The 21,892-nt window shown below is 45.1% G+C and overlaps 1 protein-coding gene across 2 annotated transcripts in view; it reads right to left on the bottom strand.

Annotated features, from left to right (window-relative positions):
* The window catches only part of LOC121280973 (adenylate kinase isoenzyme 1-like), a 151,411-nt gene that overhangs the window by 104,834 nt on the left and 24,685 nt on the right, over positions 1-21,892 (bottom strand). The window contains exons 2-6 of one of the 2 annotated variants that reach the window (XM_041193465.1): positions 20,620-20,806; positions 14,077-14,241; positions 12,019-12,191; positions 10,227-10,340; positions 6,111-6,302 (exon numbers count right to left, since the gene is read on the bottom strand). In XM_041193465.1, the coding sequence (XP_041049399.1) occupies positions 6,111-6,302; positions 10,227-10,340; positions 12,019-12,191; positions 14,077-14,241; positions 20,620-20,806 (831 nt within the window). The remainder of the gene's footprint in view (positions 1-6,110; positions 6,303-10,226; positions 10,341-12,018; positions 12,192-14,076; positions 14,242-20,619; positions 20,807-21,892) is intronic. The other variant, XM_041193466.1, reaches the window with a different exon arrangement.

Below are 21,892 nucleotides of genomic sequence, written 5' to 3'. Positions count from 1 at the left end.
TTGTTTATATAGAAACAGTCATTGCTTTCCAATAGTAATCCATTATACATGAAGGGCTTTGGGATGTTCATGGGAGATATAATAAATGAAAGTCTTTATTTATTTCAAAATTAAAAAAACAGAAACCAAGATGTGTTTCCACGGAGATGAGGGGCAGCAGAGCCAACTTCAGATTCTGGTGTTCTGATGGGAAAACATGTACATTTTACCGGAGTGTAGTGGGGGTCAGTGGAGGACATTACATCAGTGTCGGGAGTGGACTCATTGGTCCTGGGCGATTGTTGGGTCTTGCTGCTCCTAGGACATGGGGTTGGCGTATGATTCTGGTTTGAGTTGCTATAAGTACATTCCACTAGATGTTAGCCATGGCTCAGTGGGTAACACTCTTGACTTTGTCTCAAAATGTTGTAGCTTCAAGTCCCACTCCAGAAGCCTAAGTGTAAATTCTAGGTTGACACTCCAGTGCACTACTGTGCCTCACTGTTGGATGCTCTGTCTTTTGGATGATGAGATGTTAAATCCAGCCATTATCTGACCTCTCAGGTGAATATAAACGACCCCATTGTAGTATTCAAAGAACAGTAGAAACTTGGCAACTATTTATCTTTGAACCAACATCTAAATCAGATTATCCAGTCAGTTATCATCTTGCAGATTGTGCAAATCGACTGCTGTGTTTCCTGGTGGTCATCTGTCTATGTTTCTGGCCCAAGCTGCTTTCCTGAGCATCTCCCTCTCCCTGTTAAAACCCACTTTTCAACCAAGCTCCTGGTAATCCCACCTTATATCTTCTTCGTTGCTCTCTACGTTACAACAGCCAATATACTTCAATAAATGCTTAACTGGCTGAAAATTGCTTTGGGATGCTCTGAGGTTGTGAAAGATGCTATATAAATGCAAGTTCTTTCTTTTCACTGCTTAATGGAATTTTTTGAGTTGCGTGTGGGGTGGTGAGAAAGGTGTGATGGGTCATTATGTCTCAACACTGTCCATCAAAGTGAGATGAAGGGCTGCCATATAAGGAGGCAACTCCCACCACTGTTTTTCTGTGCAGTGCTATTGCAGCCTCCAAGTTCAATAGATTAAAATCAGCTAATCGATTCCTGGCATTGTCTGTCCTTGAATCATAGCCTGAAAGCTACCTTCTGTCCCTTAGCAACCAGAGTCCGAACTTACACAATCATCTGATGCGACAAAGGGTGAATGATTCTTCCCAAGGACGAGAGAGGAGGTGAGACAAAAAAATGTCAATGAGGTGAACACTTCTAAGGTTTGAAGGTAGGTTGCTGTTGTGCGTTATGCTAATTGGATGATTCATGCAGAAATCTGACAGAAGACTGGAACAATATGTTCTAAGATATGTTCGGCTGGCTGGAGCTGGGGCTGGAGTTTTCGTCTCTATCTAATCTGTTCATCTCCTCCACCATTTTGCAAACAACAATAACTCTTCTTTCGGCAGTCATTCTTGCTTTCTGGAAAGCCTCATGGTCTTGTAGTGAGTCTCAGCAACTTTTGGGCCTTTTTATTCTTTCGTCAATGAGACATCGATGACTAGGCTCGCACTTATTTCCCATCCTTAATTGCCCTTGAGCAGGCGGTGATGAGCCGCCTTCTTGAACCACTTCAGTACATCCACAGTGCTGTTAGGGAGAGTGTTCCAGGATTTTGACCCATCGACAGTGAGGGAATGGCTATGTAGCTCCAAGTCTTGGAGGAACTTGGAGGTGATGGTGTGTTTCTTGCTGTATTTTAACTCCTGCCTCTTCCTGGAGGGCCTGACTACTGCTGGGCGTTAATTCTGGAGACGGCACACTTCTGTGGTATCCACATAAGTAAAAATTCCATAACTGTGCTCCAGGCACATTTCAAAGTATCTCTGAATGACTCAATCCCAGCCTATGACTTTCTCTCCATTAATCTCGGCATGGGATAGTGCTGGCTAGTGCCTAGCCTTACTCGTTTAGAGTTGGTTTTTATTACCGATTTTTGGGAAAAATGCTTTATCTTTAGATCCAATTTTCAAGCTTTGAAAAACAGGAGGAAACCACTGGAATGGGGGAACAGAGGGGAAAAATTGAACCTTCAAAAGCCTGGGTAAATTTAAATAAAACATTTTTAAAAACTGCATTTATTTGGAAGAGTGCTAAAACTCAAGCAAACAAATCAGGCACTTCTTCTTGAGTTCTCTACCTGAAGTCAGGCCCTTGGCAATTATTTGCCGAACCACAATAAAGTGCTTTGATCTTGACTACGGGCAGGGCGATGAGGCAGGTCCTGAATTTATCTCAGCTGGAACAGAGATAGAACCCCGTGCTGTTGGCACTAACCTGATCCACATGCTAGCTATCTAGCCAGCTGACCCAGGGAGAGTGAAGCAATATAGGTCAAAGTCAGGATGGTGTGTGGTTTGGCTTGCAGGAAGTGGTTGTTTCCATACATCTGCTGCCCCTTTCCTTCTCAACGGTAGAGGTCGTGGGTTTGGAAGGTGCTGTTAAAGAAGCCTTGCGAGTTGCTTCAGTGCATCTTGTAGATGATACACACTGCTGCTACTCTGCGTCGGTGGTGGAGGGAGTGAATGTTTGTGGATGGGGTGCCAATCAAGCAGACTGCTTTGTCCTGGATGGTGTCAAGCTTCTTGAGTGTTGTTGGAGCTGCACTCATCTGGGTGAGTGGAGACAGTATTCCATCACACTCCTGACTTGTGCCTTGTAGATGGTGGACAGGCTTTGGGGGTTAGTTTTGTAGCATTTTGTGTAATTTAGACAATTTATTAACTGCAACAGGGTCAGATGATAGATAGCCTCTGACTCTAATGCACTCCTTCTCACAACCTCAAAAGTGGAACTCCTTACATCTCTCAACCTTTTCTTCCTCTTGCTGGTTAGCCCCAAGCTTGGCTTCACGTCATTGCTGCTTCCCAATTCCTCAGCTTCTCTTTTGGTCTGTGTTCACCTTTTGGTGCTGCCTTACACTATGGACTTTGACCTTTCACATATATATATATATATATATAAATAAAAAAATTTAGGGTCATTGAATTTTTTAAGGCCGAGTTACAGAGTTTCTTAATTGATAAGGGGGTCAAAGGGTACAGGGGGTGGACAGGAAATTGGAGTTGAGGCCACAATCAGATTAGCCATGATCTTATTGAATGGCAGAGCAGGCTGAGGGGCCGAATGGCCTACTCCTGATCCTAATTTGTATGTATATAAATCTCAAAAAAGCCAACTAATACTTGCTCAGGTCACTGAAGCAGTGGACAATGTGTCTTCCTTGGACAAGGTTGGAAATTTCCCATAGCAAAAAAAGTACCAGAAGCCATGGATTTGACTAGTGATAGCTAGTTCTCTATCTAAACATCTACACATTGGGGTGCTGTGCTCTAAATAAGAACATAAGAAATAGGAGCAGGAGTAGGCATTTGGCCCTTTAAGCCTGCTCTACCATTCAGTAAGATCATGGTTGATCTGATAGTGGCCTTAACTCCACTTTCCTGACTGGGCGATGCCGGTGAGCGCTGTGCTAGGTTGTATGCACTCACCTCTGAGTTCCACCCATAATTCAGGTTGCCAGTGCACGCCTTTTAGAGGCAGCTGTGAAGCAGATCGTTCTGAAGTCACGCCGACATGAGCAGTAAATTTGATGGGAGGTGGGCTGATTCTGGCAATGAGGGCACAACAACGAGATGCAAATACATTAAAACTAAGTTCCTGACATTGGACGGCGGGAAACGTCACCCGCCACAACGGGCAGAGCGGACGCTCGCACACTGGTTTCACGACAGCATGAAACCGATTTTTGGCCTTCTTGCCATATTGTCCGCTCGTGTCAGTCATGTTGCCCGCTGCCAACAGGACTGGTCCAGCTGTGTCATAGAGTCATTATGTCACAGGAGAAGGCTACTCGGCCCATCAAGTCCATGCCAGGTCTCCTTAAAGAAATCCAGTCAGTCCCATTTCCTTCGCTCTGTGCTAGTCGTCTGCAAGTTTATTCCCCTCGCATGCTCATCGATCATCTCTGCTTCCACCACACTTATGGGCATCAAGTTCCAGGTCATTACCACTCGCTGTGCATAAGTGTTCCTCCACACATTCTCCCCTGCATCTCTTGGCTAAAAAGTTAAATCTGAGTCCCCCTAGTTCTTGTATGATCAGCGAGTGGGAATAGGGTTTATTTGTCTACATTATCTAAGCCTGGTATAATCTCCTTCACCTCCTATCAAATTTCCCCTCAACCTTCCTTCTTACAAATGGACGCTGACTGTGGTGGATCTGCTAGAGGTGAGTGCCAGAGAGTGCTGGCCACCACTTGGATGGCCAGTGTGTAGTATGCTCATTGGCTATCCGAAACCCCACCCACCTCCGCCCCACCTCCACTTGGCCAATTGGACTGCATGCTGTGCTCTCAGCTCAGGCATTCTCCTAACCCCCACTGCAAGGCTGAGATATTAGCTTGGACCATCAGGGATATGGATCCAAACTGTAATAAAATCATTGAGGTAAGGATCTGCTTGAGGGGAAAAACAAAACTCTGCTTGTTATCTGCAGAACGGTGAAGTGGGCAGTGCTGCTGTTTGATATCACAGCCTAATATGCCCCATTAAAGGCGGCAATATTGCATTAGACTTTTACACCGAGCACGATGGCATTGAGCCGTTACTTTTCATTCAGGCGAAACCATTAGCACAGAATAATTTAAACTCCCTCCCACTCAAAAAGGCACAGTTCAGACTTCTATTTGGACTCAAACAGCATGGACACAATTTTGTTCAGAGATTGTCCTAGGCTCCCACTAGGAGGTTCCAGATGCCTTCCAAGAGACCAAAATCTCTGCCTTCCCCATACATGGCCAACGCTGTCGGGGTGCGAGGCAGCTCCTGAGGGCGCAGGATGTCCCTGCACTAACAACTATGCTGAGAGAGATGAGCTGTACAGAACATGGGGACAAAACCTTAAAATTAGAGCCAGGTCATTCAGGGCTGAAATCAGGGAGCACATCTTCACACTTTTGAGGAGCAATAGCCTAACGATAATGTCACTGGACTAGTAATCCAGAGACCCAGGCTAATGGTCTGGGGACGTGGGTTCAAATCTCACCACGGCAGCTGGTAGAATTTAAATTCATTTCACAGAGATCTGGAATATAAAGCTAGTCTCAGTAGTGGTGACCATGAAAACATTATCAATTGTCATAAAAGCCCATCTGGTTCACTAATGTCCTTTAGGGAAGGAAATCTGCTATCCTTACCTGGTCTGGCCTACATGTGATTCCAGGCCCACAGCAATGTGGCTGACCCTTAACTGCCCTCTGCAATGGTCTAACAAGCCACTCAGTTCAAGGGTAATTAGGGGACAGGCAACTAATGCTGGGCTTGTCAGTGATGTCCGCATCCCATGGAATAATAAAGAAAAACATAGGGTAAAGTAAATCTGGAACTCTTTCCCCCAAAATGCTGCAGATGCTGGAGGTTAATTACCTGGACAATGTACTCACCTCTGAAAGATGGAAATAACTTGTATTTTTATAGCACCTTTCACAATCTCAAAGACATTCCAAAGATCTTTGAAACCAATTACTTTTGAACTGTCGTCAGTGTTGTAATATAGGTGACATGGCGGCTAATTTGTGCACAGCAAGCTCCCACAATCAGCAATGTAATGATAACCAGATCATCTGTTTTTGTGACGTGGATGAAGAGATACTTATTGGCCAGGACACCAGGCAGAACTCTCCTGCTCTTCTTCAATATAGTTCCATGGGATCTTTGACATCCACCTGAGAGGGCCTTGTTTTAATGAGAGACAGCACCTCTGACAGTGCAGCACTCTCTCTATGCTGCACTGAAGTGTCAGTTTAGACTATATAATCAAGTCTCTGGAGAGGAGCTTGAATCCGTGACCTCCCACCTCAAAGGGAAGACTGCGTCAAGCCAACATTGAAATAATGATCTACATTGACTGTTCGAAAAAGGAGTTAAGCTTTAGAGAGGGTTTAGTTTATGTCTGAACATCTGACAGAGGATAATAAACTTTGGGCGAGCTGCAAACAAAAGAATGTTGAAGAATGCAAAAGAAAAATGCACAGTGTGCAGTTATCCATAACAACTTTACCCGAACAATGAGCTCCTTCTCCTGGTAATACTTCACAATCAAGTTGATGTTCTGTTTGAAGTTTTCTACCCTCCGTTCAATGGCGTGACTATTGTCATCGGGCCTGCCCTGCTGCACTGCTCGCTTCTCCAGGCGCTGACGTAACCGGTGATTGGAACATGCAAGCAGCAGCACCAAGTCTGGGGAACCAATCTGTAACAAGCGTGCACCAAAAAAAAAGGCAAAGGATTCAACTCTTGAAGGAAAGGCAGAGCTCAGAGATCGCCCAACCTGGCTGACTGGTGGAAATAATGACAAGACAGTTGACACTGTGATGGGTGTAAGGAAAATGCAACAGTGTCTTTCAGACAATGGAATACAAAATCAAATTGTTAACAGTCCCTGTGTGTTGAAAGTTGGCCGATGGATCAGGTCAATGATGCTTTAGCTCAAGAATCTGGTTTATATCTAGTTGAACATGTCAGTGCTGTCTGCTGACAAATGTGTAGGTTCTAGCCAACTAGGCTTGGGTGACTGCCTGAACCCACCCATTCTGCTTGATGACTGTAAATCCACAGCACAACATCACTTTACAATGAGACAGACACTGAAAGGTCTCTGGATGACTGATGTGGGACAGGGGGAACATTTTCTTCAGACGCTGTCGGGGACCAATCTTCTAGCTTCCTTGGGAAAACAACTAGAATGTGAAAATGGGCATAGCAGGGACACGGAACAGTGGAGTCGCAGCGTCTCTGCTTAAACATCCTGTCTAAAATGCAGTCTTTCAGACTTTGATAGCACTGGGTGTGAGGAGTGTTGTATTATGGGCAGCCAAAGTGATTGCAACAGATTTGCCATGCCCATCTAAGTCCAGTTTCACCACATTAGTATTTCTATAACACCATTACCACACAAAATCTCCCATGTCAAGGGAGAAGGGAGCAGGAACTAAAAAGCTTTTAAGGTTGAGAAAGTGAAGAAGCAAGGAGGTTAAGGGAGGAAATGCCAGAGAGCACACAGCTACACACTGCCACCAACGGTGGGAGGGCGGGGGAGTGGGGTCAGAGGTGGCAAGAGAGAACAAATGGTTGGGAGGAGGATGTGGAAGTAAAGCGAGCTTGGGACAATGGAGGAGTTTGAAGATAAGGATTAAATTCAATAAGGTGGGGGACAGAGAACCAGTGTAGGTCAGTGAGGGTAAGTGGGACGTATTGCAGGAGCAGATACAAGCAACTGGAGTTTTGGATGTGGGGGTAGGTTCCTGAAAAAGGAGGAGATCGATGAAGTGGTGAAGTTAAGTTTAGAGTGCAGAGTGAGTGCTGTTTCCCATCTAACCTGCACTAAAGCTGGCCTGGGAGTACTTGCTGCTGCAACTGAGCGCCAAGGTGCAAGAAGATACCAATTCTCCAGAACTGACAGCCTCAGCTGGCGAGGCAGGCAAAGGAAAGAAGGGATTTCTGTTGAGGTGCAGGACATGCTGTGGTGGGTAACATGGGGCAGAAGTTTACATCCCACGGGCAGGCGGGGGTGCCCCGACCCCGAACAGGAGTGAAATCGTGCGCGATGACACCTGGCGAGCATCCCAGCATCACTGCCCACTCAGGCCATATTTCGCTTGGAGGGCGCGCGTGAGAGGTGGCAGCGCGCCCTTCGACAATTAAGAGGCCTATTAAGGCCCTTAATCAAATAATTCAATTGAATTTTTCACTTCCCGTCCAACCATTCAGTTGGCAGGTGGGCAAATAGGCCAGGTGGCCTTTGCATTATTATCAAAACCTCAACCGTGATGAGGTTTCGGGCCGTAAATAAAAAAAAAAACAATAAAAAAATTTTAAAACTGACTTTTTAAACATGTACCTGCTCATGTGGCAGAGTCACACGAGGGGGGCGTTTTCCTTATTTTTGGAAATCGTTATTTTTTTTTTAAATGTTAGAAATCTTCAGCTCCCCGAGGCAGCTCTGTGCCTTCAGGGAGCTTTCACTGGAGCACGCCGGAGCGCATGCGCTGACTTCCACGCTTCGGTCTGAGGGTCTGAGGGTCTGAGCGCACCTTTCACACTGGCTGGTCGGGGCCCGATCGCGGGTGGCAGCCTGTTTCACGCCTGCTCCTGGGCCCGCTCGCCACTCCTGCCCAATAAAGTCAAAAGTCTGCCCCATGATGTTGTGGAAGTCATCGATCCAGAATTAGTTGCCAATTCACTTAGGGATCGTGTGCAATTCTGGTCATCACATTACAGGAAGGATGTAATAGCTCAGGAGAGAGTGCAGAGGAGGTTTACAAGAATGTTGCCAGGGTTAGAAAAGTGTAGCTCCAAGGAGAGATTGGATAGGTTGGGGTTATTTTCCCTGGAACGAAGAAGGGTGAGAGGTGACTTGACTGAGGTGTACAAAATTATGAGGGGAATAGATAGAGTGGACAGGATAAAATTGTTTCCCTTGATGGAGAATTCTAGAACCAGGGGACATAAATTCAAGATAAGTGGCAGAAGGTATAGGGGGGACATGAGGAAGAACTTTTTTTTTTACACAGAGGGTAGTGGATGTCTGGAATTCGTTGCCCAAGTTGGTGGTAGAGGCAGAAACTCTAAACTCTTTTAAAAAGTACCTGGATCTGCACCTTAAGTGCTGTAAGCTGCAGGGCTATTGGCTGGGTGCAGGGAGGTGAGATTAGAAAGGGCACCTGAGTGTCCTCGGGCTGGCATGGACAAGATGGGCCGAATGGCCTCCTTCTGTGCTGTAACTTTTCTATGGTGCTATGGATCAATCAACCTTTGCAGGCCTCCATGCCTGTCCAGAGTCACTGCTTGATGGCCTGGCTGAGATCAGGAGCCCACCAATGCAGGAGAAATCACTGCTGAAGCATCATGTCGCACTTGCCTCCAAACAATGCCCCTGCACTGATGTACAAGGGCTGAATTGTAGAGGGAGAAAGGGGTTCTCCTGTTTGTCCACCAAAACTTTGACAAAAATGCTGTGGAATGCGCAGAAAATTGCTGCTTATCCCACTTCTCCTTGGCTTCCGTCCCTCTTCCACAGAAACTACATGCAGATAATCAGAAAAAGATCCCAGTGAAAATTCAGCCACACACAGAGTTACTACTGCTCCACTCATTCCTGGTTAAGAGCTGTGGTTTCAACGGAGACGTTCATTCCCTCTCAGCTTTCACCACAATTGTCTACAACCCACTTGGATCCTGTACCTCTGCTACCGAGACAGCTGCAAGTCGGCCCCCTTCCAGCTCTTGGCCAATGTCACTATTTGGTTGACCATATTACAAGTCATACAATATTGGCTCAGTGGCCAATTCCAGGGAGTCATCCCTCGCCACACTATAGTGAAGTGGCCTCCCATCCTGTGCTCCACCATAATATATGATACACGGCACTAAAGCAGGCCATTCATCCAGCCAGTCCTTCTGGTCTTTACGCTCCACTTGAGCGTCCTCCGATCTTTCCTCCTCCGAATCTATTATTATAATCCTCTATTCCCGTCTCTCTTAAATGATTGTCTAACTTCCTCTTCGTTGCATCTACACTATTCACTTCAATCACTCCCTGTGGTAGCAAGCTCCACATTCTCACCACCCTTTGCATAAAGACATTTCTTCTGAATTCCCTGTTGGATCTCTTGGTGACTATTTTATACTGATCGCCTCTAGTTATTCTCTTCCCCTCAAGCGGAAACATTCTCTCTGTATCAACTGTATCAAAACGTTGCATAATTTGAAAGACCTCTATTAAGTCAGCCCTCAGTCTTCTTTTTACAAGAAAAAGGGACTCAATTCATCAATCCTTTCCTGATATGTATACCCATGCATTTCTGGTATCGTCCTTATAAATTTTCTCTGCACCCTCTCCAGTGCCTCTATATGCTTTTTATAATATGGTGACTAGAACTGCACACTGTACTCTAAGTGTGGTCTAACCAAGGTTCGATATAGGTTTAGCATAACCTCCCTACTTTTCCATTTTATCTCTCTAGGGCTTGGCTTGCTTTTTTTATGGCCTTGCTTGCTAACCTGCGGCACAACCTTTAGTGATAGATGTATTTGCATTCTGTTTCACGCTTCAGTTCAATTTGTTGTGTACAAGGTTCTAGTCTGCAGGCCAGAGGAAAGCACTGAGAGCCCTCACCTGTTCTTCAAATGTGAAGGCCTGGCTGATCTCCTTGGGAAATCCATCTACGATGAAGCCTTTTGCATCCTGGTGCTTCATAAACTGATGCTTTAGCTCCTCAATAGCCGTTTCCTAAGAGAAAATGAGGAAAGTCACATTTTAGGGCATTTGGCACCTCTCTGGTGGGGTTTGGAGGGGTGGGGGTGTTGGTGGGAGGGAGCAGTGGAATGGAGAAGTGGTTCTCATGCCTTGGCTTTCAGCATTTCCAACCCAGGTATCCCATGCACTTGCATTCAGCCACTTCTGCAAGTTGGCCAGTGCCAGATTTTCAATGATACTGCCCCATCTTGGGACTAAGTCACATGCTAAGTTCCATGGATATGAACTGTCCCACTAAGGTAGGAGAACAAACCTGTTCAAGTGCAATCTCAAAACAACAGTGCTTCAGATGCTCAAAAAAAGTGAAGTACCTCACATTTGGAAAACTAAACTCTTACTTATCTACGATTTTAATCAGTAAGCATCACTCTCAGCTCTGAGTCAGAGGATTGTGGATTCAAGTCCCACTCGAGATACCTGAGCACAAAATCTAGGCTGACACGCCAGTGCAGTGCTGGGGGACAGCAGCACTGTTGGAGGTGCCTTATTTTGGAAGAGGCTTTAGACCGAGACCCCGTCTGCCCTCTCGGTTAACTTAAAGGAACCAGTGACAATGTTTTGAAGAAAAACAGGAAGAGTTCATCCTGGCGTCCTGGCCGATATTTATCCCTCAACCAACATCACTTAAAACAGAGATGACTTGGTTATTATCTGGTCGCTGTGGGAGCTTGCTGTCTGCAAGTTGGCTGTCGCATTTCCCCATATTAAAATAGTAACTGTCCTTCAAAACTACTTCAGTGGCTGTAAAGCACTTTGGGACACCTTGAGGTCATAAGCGGCACTATAGAAACGCAAGTATTTCTGTTCTTTGAATCTCATATTTGAGAATAAATTACTCTTTGAATTACTCATTCTTTGTCCTGCAGAAGTGCTAAATTGACTATAACGAAATAAACCCACCTTCAGATCAATAATGAAACAATCATTTGAGTATTGCTGAAAAAAAGAGACATGCTGTCAAACCTTTTCACCTTGCACTCATCAGGACAGGCACAAGAATACCAAATTTCAAAGGGAGCAACAATTTATACTGCATGAAAAAAGGATGCTGATTGGCTAGCAAGTCGACTCTGATTGGTCGAGGTGTTGCCATCGAGAATGCACCAGAGAACTATTGCTCCCCCAGTGCTTTAGCTTAATTCAAGAAAGCCACAATGCCTGGACATATTTCTTTTGCCTGTAGAGGACAGATCCCTGCATATGAATATATTTAGCTTCTAGCAAGCATAAGTGAGCCACATTACAAAACCAATTGATAATCTTAAATTAATTATGGTGTAATTCTTAGCGTATTTGGCAAAAGGAACATATCCAGGCATCGTGTCTTTTTTGAAGCAAACAAAAGTGTGGGGAAACAATAGTTCCCTGGTGCATTCTCCATGGTAACACCTTGACCAGAGTCAACTTGCCAACCAATCAGTACCCTTTTCTCATGCAGAATAAATTGTTACTCTCTCTACACTTTGGCATTCTTGCATCTGTTCTGATGAGTGCAAGATGAAAAGCTTCGACAGCATGTCTCTCTTTTCAGCAATACTCAAGTTCTGTACTACTACACAATCATCATTGGAACCAATTCCCTTTCCTGCTGCAACACCCAGCCTCCTTTGTAAAGATTTTGCTTGGATTTGTATTGTTTCAGTTTGCTTACTGGAGGTGCCAATTCCCCATTGGCAATGATCTGTGCGATGAGCTCCCACTTCCGGTCGCTGGTCGCATGGTGCAGCATCTGTCGACGTAAGATCTCTCCCACTGAAATGGACTCAAATCCGTATTGCCTGGCCATCTTGGCACTTTGCGTTCCTTTCCCACTCCCAGGACCACCTGCAGAGAGGCAGCATTCAAAACAGCTCAGGTGTAATGTGGCAGAACGATGCAAACAGGTCAAGGTGCATTCACATTATATGTAGCAAAAGTGTTGGGGTGGGGGGGGTGGGGGGGAAAAACACATCACACTGCATTCTAAATGGCAAATGCAATCAGGAAAGAGTCTTGGGAGGTGGGCAGTGGTTGATGCCGCCCGTGTTGGAGCAACATTTGGAAAGAATTCCAAGGCGCGTTCTTCAAAGGTAGAGTTTGGAATCTCTCACGAGAAATATGGATTTTTAGTAGATTGGTTGATTCGCTGTATTACTGATGTCTGGGTGTGTAGTTGAGAAATCCGTGGACTCTGTCTTGGTCGCATTTGCCACTTATTGTGCAGTGTGGCATCTTTAACCACAGTTTGCCTATTAATTCACATGTAACTCATATGTTAGAGTATAAAACAGAGGTTGCAAATTGTTTTATCTTGCTGATCTTATATAGTAACGTTCATTTTTGTTTGTTCAAAAGCCATAGAATCTCATGGCTTTAGTGACTGAGCAAACGTATTGAAACTCAAATTTTGTCTATTTTAAACATTATTGGTCCCCAGCTGAATCTTACTAAAAACTTGGGGGTCTGATCCTAACAGGCCCTACTCTTCCTTTTACATCATTTTATTATTTATAGGCCGATAGAAGATTTGGGATTCCCTTCTATATTAGTTGCCAGTCTCTTTTCATACTCCTTCCTTGCTTCTATTTCCTTTTTCACCTTCCCTTTGAATCTTCTACATTCTAGTTCTCAATTACGTTTTCTATCTGTCATAAGCACAATTTTTCTTCTTTACCTTAATTTCTTTCTCTTTTGTCATCCAGGGAGCTCTGGGTTTATTTGCCCTATCTTTCTCTTTCAAGGGAATATATCTTGACTGTGCCCAAAATACCTATCCTTTGAAGGTAGCCCATTGTTCAGTTACCGTTTTTCATGCTAACCTTTGACTCCAATTTATTCAGCCCAGATGGGTTCTTACCCCATTGAAATTGGCTTTCCCCCAATTGTCCCTACTCTGGATCAATCGCACTACCTGCTCACATTTTACTGCAGGGATTAGATTCTACTGTCAATCACATCCAGGATTAAACTGCGTAACTATTGCTTAGGAAACACTTGGTATTGTGTCTCCTTGGTTCCTCAAGATATCATTGCTTTCCTCCTAACATCATGATGCCTATGTTTAAAAAGGATAACGATTCTCACCCAGGCAGCTGGAGGCTGTGTGTCAGGCGGGTGTCTTAGTCACCTAGTGAACTGCTTTGATTTGAATTCCTCCACCAATGCCAATGCTTTTGAAATCACTATTGTAAATGTAGGAAACACAGCTGCCAATTTGTGCACAACGAGCTGCCACAAACAGCAATTAAATAAATATCCCAATAATCTGTTTTAGGTGTTGATTGAGGGATAAATAATAGGTAGCAGACCAAGGAGAGCTCATAGCTCTTCAAATAACACCAAAGCTCCCACTAGAGAAATCAGACCAGCCTTGGTTTAACATCTCATCTTAAAGGCAACACCTCCAACAATGCAGCACCCTCTCAGCACCGCACTGAATTGTCAGCCTAGTTTCTGTGCACAGGTTGTTGGTGTGTGAGTTGACCCCACATCCTTCTGACTCCGAAGCAAGAGTGCTACCACAAAGCCACATCCATGCTTCGTCCAGAGAGCACCTAATTTGGTGAAGCAACTAACAGTACGCTGGGCAGGTCAGAGTTAGCATAGAGCTGCTCAATTTCCCAGGCAGGGTAGTAGAGGAAATAACAATGGACTAACTTAACACAGGATCAGGCACCTCAATAGGAGAGTTAATGAGCTAGAATAACGCAGAAACCGAGGGGAGGCTTACCAATGACAAAAATAATGCACGGCCTTGTTTTGGTTGGGTCGAACACATCATATTCTTGAATCAGTCCAGAAGATTCTGTCATATCTGAGTCACTTTCAATTGAAAATTGGGCCTGGATTGGGGGCAAGCGGTCATAGCGACGATAAGGAGCAACTCCTGGTTCTACTGGAAGAAAACATTGATTAGGAAGGCACAGCAAAGGTCAAAGATGCTGCAAACATTAAGTCCAGCCTAATTCCATTCATTTCTTTGGGATCCTTGCTACGATTCTAGGTGGATCAGATAAAAATGATAACGGAAACCTGGGCAATTCGCTCAAGTATAGAAATACATTCTTCCCCTCCCCCATATCCTCTCTGCCTTGCCTGAAAGAGTTTTTTTTCGCTGTATGTATGGTACTATGGCCATTGGCAACCCTCCAGGGCCTCACTCACATGACTATTATCCATGTATAGAAGTCATAGAGACATTATGGCACAGATGGAGGCCATTCAGCTTATCTTGTCTATGGCAGCTCACTGTGGAACAATGCAGTGGGTCCCATTCCTCCACTCAATCCCTGTTGCCTTGTAAGTTTATTCCCCTCAACAGTCCAGCCAATTCCTTTTAAATCATTCACCCTCTCCAATTCCTCCGCCCCCATTGGCAGCGAGTTCCAGATCATACACTCGCTGCATAAAAATGTTCTCCCTCGCATCCCCTGCTGCAGCTCTTGCCCAAAACCTTAAATCCGTGTCCCCTGATCCTTGTACAATCAGCTAATGGGAACAGCTTTACTTTGATCTACCTTGTCCAAACCCTCTCATAATCTTGTACATCTCTCTCAGACCTCCCTTCAACCACCTTTGCACCAGGCAGATCTGCCGAGACAGCTAGTGTCAGCAAGGAAATGCTTTCACCTACACAGGCCTAAGGCAGCAAGGCCATATATGTAGCGACACAACTGGCAGCCAAAATCTACTCATTCAACACATGGAGGAAACTATGAACAAAATGAATCACAAATTTAGTTCAGGCTTCTGTGGTTCAGTATCAAACTGGAGAGTGGAAAGTAATCTGCAGTATCATTGCTCAAACAGCATCGTTTGTGGCTCAGAGGAGTGTGGCAGTCAGCCATATGGACCGAGACTGTACCATTTTAGAAGGGAGGTAATGGAGCCCTAACAAGATAGGCCCAAAATTAAACTGGCATGGGTCTGAAATTCGTCTTTATCTCAGGCTGTAAGCTTTTGATTGTTAGTACAATAAGTATTCTGTTCCGGAAAGAGCACAATATTATCTGTTGACAAACTGTAATCGGCTTGAGACAGACTCTTAATTCCTCTCTGAAATCAACAGATAGGAACAGGAGTGATTTAAAAGGAAGTTAATTGTTTAACTGTGAGGTGAACTCTGTCCAATACTTTTGTTCTGGCCACTCCTGCACAGAACAATTATCCAGCCCACTGTTTATACTAACAGCTGAGCCACCAGCTCATGGTTACTATCTTAACCTCCAAATCTAGAAGGTTTAAGAGGTTTGATTTCAGCAAATTATTTCTGAGACGCATCCCAAAAAATAATCCATCTCTATCCAAAAGGTTATCTAGCATTAAAAATATTCAGTCCTGATTAACAATATTCAGAAATGATCTTGTGTTCACAGTGAACACAATTCACAATCCTCATTCTTAATCATATGTCTTTTAAAAGAGTTTTGATGATAAGTTTAACCACAGTCCCTCAGCACCACATTGAAATATCAGCTTGACTTGAGCCCATGACCTTCTGACTCAGAGTGAATCTGAGACAAGCGAACCTCAGCTGACACTTTGGGTTCCTTGTGGCGAGGGGCATCAGTGCTAAGGCGTGGAACATTTATTTTTGGTTATTCCACCCAGTCTCAGCATCAAATATTCAGAGGTCAGGTGCGGGTTAAAGGAAACGAACCTGTGGCTGCTGAAGATCAGTCACAGAAAATAGGATACCTCAAACGGAAACATTGACTAACCCTCCCTCGACACTGCCCCAGAAACATTCTTGAAGAAAACTTACATGTCTATAGCCCTCCTCGCATCAAAGAATATCTCAGCGTTTTACAAGGGCAAAGAGATGAACACGGAGGAGGAACTGAAGGAATTTGCAGACAGGAGTGGGGATGGGGAGAAGGAGTGTATGCCCTCGTAAGAGTTTATCTTGCCGGCTGGTGTCCTTTGAGGTGGGGATTGAGTAGAGGCTGTGCCCTGAATGTATGAAATCAGGCAAGGCCCCAATCTCTCAAAGGAAGGTACAAGTGAATTCCCATTTCCAACCCAGCCCTTGCTTATGCCTCTGTGGCTTTACCAATATATCTGTTGCCTTGGATATCCACTCAAAACACAGTGATCCCAAACACAGTGACCCATCCACTTGAGGCTCTTATCCAAGCAGCAAGCTGAGCCCTCCAACCTAGTCCAGAGCTGAGAGATAGCTGGAACTCTGCTGCACCGCACAATCCCCAGTGCTCTGGCCATATGAGCTGTGTTTGGATGGCAGCCCTCTCATTTTGAGCCAGATGTTTGTGGGTTCAAGCCCCACTCCAGAGACTTGAGCACGTAACCCGAGGGAATTAAATTTTATTCTTTCATGGGACGTGGATGTCACTGGCAAGGCCAGCATTTGTTGCCCATCCCTAATTACCCTTGAACTGAGTGACTTCCTAGGCCATTTGAAAGCCAACCACGGTGCTGTGGATCTGGAGTCATGTGTAGGCCAGACCAGGTAAGGGTGGCAGACTTCCTTCCCTAAAGGGGCTTTGGTGAACCAGATGGGTTTTTTTACAAAAATCAATGATAGTTTCATGGTCACCATTACTGAGACTAGCTTCCAACTCCAGATTTTATTAATTGCATTTAAATTTCACTGGCTGCAATGGTCAGATTTGAACCCACGTCCCCAGAACATTAGCCTGGGCCTCTCTTTTACTAGCCCAGTGACATTACCACTATGCTGTCATCTCCCCTAAGTCAGAGTTCTTTAAGATGAGATGTTGTCTGCTCTCTTAAGTGGACAAAAATGATTCTATGGCACTTTTATTTTTTAGTGCTAATAATTTATCCCTCAACTAACACCTAAAAGCAGATTATCTGGTCATCGTTCCTTTGCCATTTGTGGGAGCTTGCTGTGCACAAATTGGCTGCTGTACTTCCTAGATTACAACTGCGATTACACTTCAAATAAACTACTTTTTAGTGATAAAGCACATTGTGGCATCCTGAGCTTGTGAAAGGCGGTATAGAAATGTTATTCTTCAGTGTTTCTAGTGAAGTCAAAAAGACATTTTAAAAGAACATGTGCCATATCACCACACAGCAGTCACAGTGCCGGTTTCTCATTGTTGGTACAATGTGCTGGGAGAACAGACTGAGATAGGCTGTAAAGTCTTTTTTAAACTCAGGCCGTTTAAATTCTCAACTATTTCTAGCTATTGCCCGGAAGCAGAGGCCAGCTGTTTCCAGTTGGCATCAGACATCGGCCACATCAAAATCTGGCAGCTCACCGCAGCCAAGATTAAGCACAAGATACCACAATCTATGAGTGGTCACTGATTCTGTGTTTAGATCAAAACAGGCTGCATCAGAGACACGGTTAATCTCCACTTCTCCTCCTACAGCTGGCTTCCTGTTTTCCTAAATCAGTCATGTTTCACACACCATTAATCGATGCCATATTTACAATTCAAGAATTAACTGGGTGAAAACAGCATCTTGCGGGGTGGGGGGAGCGATATCTGAGGAAGTAACATTTTGGGTAAGCAACACCTGGGAGAGTGACATCCATGGGAGCAACATCTGAGGGGCTATGTCTTGGAGAGCAACATCTGGGGAAGCAATGTCCAGGGGAGCCAACGTTTTTTTAAATTCATTCACAGGATGTGAGCTTCACTGGTTTCATGGTCATCATTAGACTTTTAATTCCAGATTTTTATTGAATTCAAATTCCACCATCTACCATGGTGGGATGCAAACCCAGGTCCCCCCAGATCATTACCCTGGGTCTCTGGGTTACTAGTCCAGCAGCAACACCAATACTCCATCGTCTCCCCATTTGGGGAAAGCTACACCAGGGGAGTGACATCTGGGGAGCACCCATCTGGGGAAGCAATGTCTGGGGGAGCCAACATTTGGGGAGCAATATCTAGAGGGTGATGTCCTGGGGAGCAACATCTGGGGGTGCGATATCTGGGGAAGCAACCTCTGGATGAATGGGGAGCAACACCTCAGGAAGCGATGCCTGGGGGGGAAAGTGACATCTGGGGGGGAAAGTGACATCTGGGGGGGGCGAAAGTGACATCTGGGGGAGGCGAAAGTGACATCTGGGGGGGGCGAAAGTGACATCTGGGGGGGGCGAAAGTGACATCTGGGGGGGCGAAAGTGACATCTGGGGGGGGCGAAAGTGACATCTGGGGGGGGCGAAAGTGACATCTGGGGGGGCAAAGTGACATCTGGGGGGGGCAAAGTGACATCTGGGGGGGGGAAGTGACATCTGGGGGGGGGAAGTGACATCTGGGGGGGGAAGTGACATCTGGGGGGGGAAGTGACATCTGGGGGGGGAAGTGACATGGGGGGGGGGAAGTGACATCTGGGAGGGGGAAGTGACATCTGGGAGGGGAAAGTGACATCTGGGGGGGGAAAGTGACATCTGGGGGGGGAAAGTGACATCTGGGGGGGGGAAGTGACATCTGGGGGGGAAAGTGACATCTGGGACTTCACTCAAGCCTCAGAAATTAGCAGTACATAGCTCAGCTGCTTCATACCTGCAGTTTACTCTCCTGAAGACTCTCTAATCTTCCTGTTCTAAGGATGCCAGCTGTCCCCTGGTCACCAATTCAAGTAGCAATTCTTAAAGTACTAGTCTATGCAGGGAGTGTCAGTGGGCTACCCGAGCATGGTGGGGGAGGGGTGTGTGTCACAGCCAAACCAAGTCTATACCTTGTCCAGTATCTGTTGAAGTGGACTTTCCAGCAAGTGTCACTGACTGGATCAGAAGTCAGTATCATGGGCCGTTTGCATTTATGTAGCACATTTCATGGGCTACTCTGTAGATTGTTATCCATTTGGTGGGTGTCACTTGGCTTGAGGAGAACTGCAGAGAGTCAGCCATATTATAACATTACACTGGCTTCTATTAACAAGCTGTTTGGACACGGCTCACCCAAAGCTTTTTAGGAACAAATTGTGAAGCTTCTGTGGATTTGGGCCTATTGTGAAACTGCACGTTCTCTGTTTGGGAAACACTTTTGATCATTCGCAAGAGTTTAGCACAACGTAAAAAACCTCCGTTGTGGTTTCACTTTTGTGTGGTTGCCGTGGTACCTTAAAAGTCACACGTAAGCTTTTCTCCCCTTTTCTGGACGCACATTAAAAAGATACTTTAGCGAGGGCTGGCCCTTTAATCTTAGAATCAAAGAATAGTTACAGCACAGAAGGAGCCCATCATGTCCATGCCTTCTCTCTGCAAGAGCAACTCAGCAAGTCCCACTCTGCCCGTCTTTTCCCAGTATCCCTGCACATCTTTTCTCTTCAGATAATTATCCAATTCTCTTTTGAAAGCCACAATTGACCCTGCCTCCACCACACTCTCAGGCAGCGCCTTCCAGACCTTAACCACTCACTGCGTAAAAAGGTTCTTTCCTCGTGTTGTCTTTGGTTCTTTTGCCATTCACCTTGTCCCCTCGTTCACAACGAGATAGGTTTCTCCCTATTTACTTTGTCCAGACTCCTCATGATTTTGAGCACCTCTACCAAACTACCTCTCAACTTTCTCTGCTCCAAGGAGAACATTCCCAGCTTCTCCAATCTATTCACATAACTGAAGTCTCTCATCTCCAGAACCATCCTCGGAAATCTTTTCTACATCTCCTCTAACACCTTCACATCATTCCTAATGTCTGGTGCCCGGAATTGGACAAAATACACCAGTTGAGACTGAACTACTGTTTTATTCAGATTCACCATAGCTTCAACAATTTGTGCACGTATATGGCAGGTCCTCTACTCCTGCACCCTTACATTGCTTCTCCTCGTTCTTCCTGCCAAAATATATCACTTCATACTTCTCCGCATTCCATTTAATCTATGACATGCTCACTCATTCTACTAACCTGTCTTATGTTTTCTTGAAGTCGATCACTATCCTCCTCACAGTACACAATATTTCCAAGTTTTGCGTCATCTGCAAATTTTGAAATTCCACTGTCTACCTTCCTCCAGTCTGAAAAACAACCGTTCACCCCTACTCTCTGTTGCCAGTCACTCAGCTAATTTAGTATCCATGTTGCCACTGCCCCTTTTATTGAGGCCTGTGATGTGCAGGTCTAGATGTCTCTCGGGTTCAAATTCTGGTAGGCTGGTTTGGGCTCAGGGTTTTCCTTATTGCATAGCCCTAGCGTGCCAGTCTAGCCCATCCCCTCTCCTTCTTTCCTTTCAGGTTGAATGGGTGCACATCCGCACTGCAGTCAAAAAAACAGTCTCACCAGAGTTCTGTGTGCTATAATTGAAGATTAACTTGATTTTGGTTATTCACCTGTTCGAAATATTGGCTTCTTCCCTTGTCCGCCGTTGATTGGAGGTAATGGTTGACGCTCCTGGGAGATAAACGTGTCCCACTTCACTTTCTCTGGCCCTCCTAACTCCCGTACTCTCTGCAAACAACCCTCGAGGTATTCTATTGGATCGTCAGGCCGATAGTACATCAGCCCTGTCAACATGCTCTGTTGGGCAGAAAGGGAAGTTAATTATCTCATTGTGTTCAACCAAAAATAGAACGCATTTTAAAAATAAAAGGCTTACATCTAATTTGATTCAATATTTCATCCATTATATTCCTTAATCTGTTCAGCAGCTTCATGCATTAAAACACCAAAGATCAGAACCTCTGGGTTGAAGAGGCAAACAGACCACTGTTTCTCATTGTTGTCGTCCTTTACAGAATCAGCCCAGATGGAGGCCATTCGGCCTATTGTGCCTGTGCTGGCTCTTTAAAAAAGAGTTACCTATTTAAACCCACTCCCCTGTTCTTTCTCCTTAGCCTTGCAGTTTTTTTCCCTCTAATTCCCTTTTGTAAATTATTATTGAGATTGCTTCCACTATTCTTTCGAGGCAGTGCACTCCAGGTGCTAATACTTTGTTGGCTTTTCTCCCCCTCCCGCCTCACTTTCCCTTTGATTCTTTTGCCTTCCTGTGAACAATATCCTTTAACAGCTGGTCAGATCTTCTCTCCATACCAAAGTTGCAAAAGGTGAGAGAATCCGAGTTTAGTCCCCATCTCCGCTGAGAAAGAAAAGACTTGCATTTCTATAGCGCCCTTCACATCCCAATCCACCTCTACAGCCAATCAAGTATTTTTCAATTGTAGTCACTGTTGTAATGTAGAAAACATGGCAGCCAATTTGCACACAGCAAGCTCCCACAAACAGCAATGTGATAATGACCATGTAATTTGTTTTAGTGATGTTGAGTGAGGGACAACTGTTGGCCAAGATACTGGGGATAACTCTCCTGCTCTTCTTCAAGATGCATCTATCTGAGAGGGCAGGCAGAGTCTCAGTTTAACAACTCACCTGAAAGATGGCTGTCTTGACAGTTCTGCACTAGATTTTTGTGGTTCACCTAATCTACAATGTTCTGACCGAGATGTGAGAGCCATTGTCCTCAGTCACCACCACAAACTCCTTTCCCTAGCAACCAACTCCATCCCTCTCCCTGGCAACTGCCCGAGGCTGAACCAGATTGTTCACTACCTTGGTGTTGTATTTGATCCTAAGGTGAGCTTCCAACCATATATTTGCCACCATTGC

This window comes from Carcharodon carcharias, chromosome 8 (assembly GCF_017639515.1).
Source record: "Carcharodon carcharias isolate sCarCar2 chromosome 8, sCarCar2.pri, whole genome shotgun sequence".
NCBI classification, from domain to species: Eukaryota; Metazoa; Chordata; class Chondrichthyes; order Lamniformes; family Lamnidae; genus Carcharodon; species Carcharodon carcharias.
The sequence above is the reverse complement of the archived record's forward strand: the minus strand, read 5'-3'. Positions and strand labels throughout refer to the sequence as shown.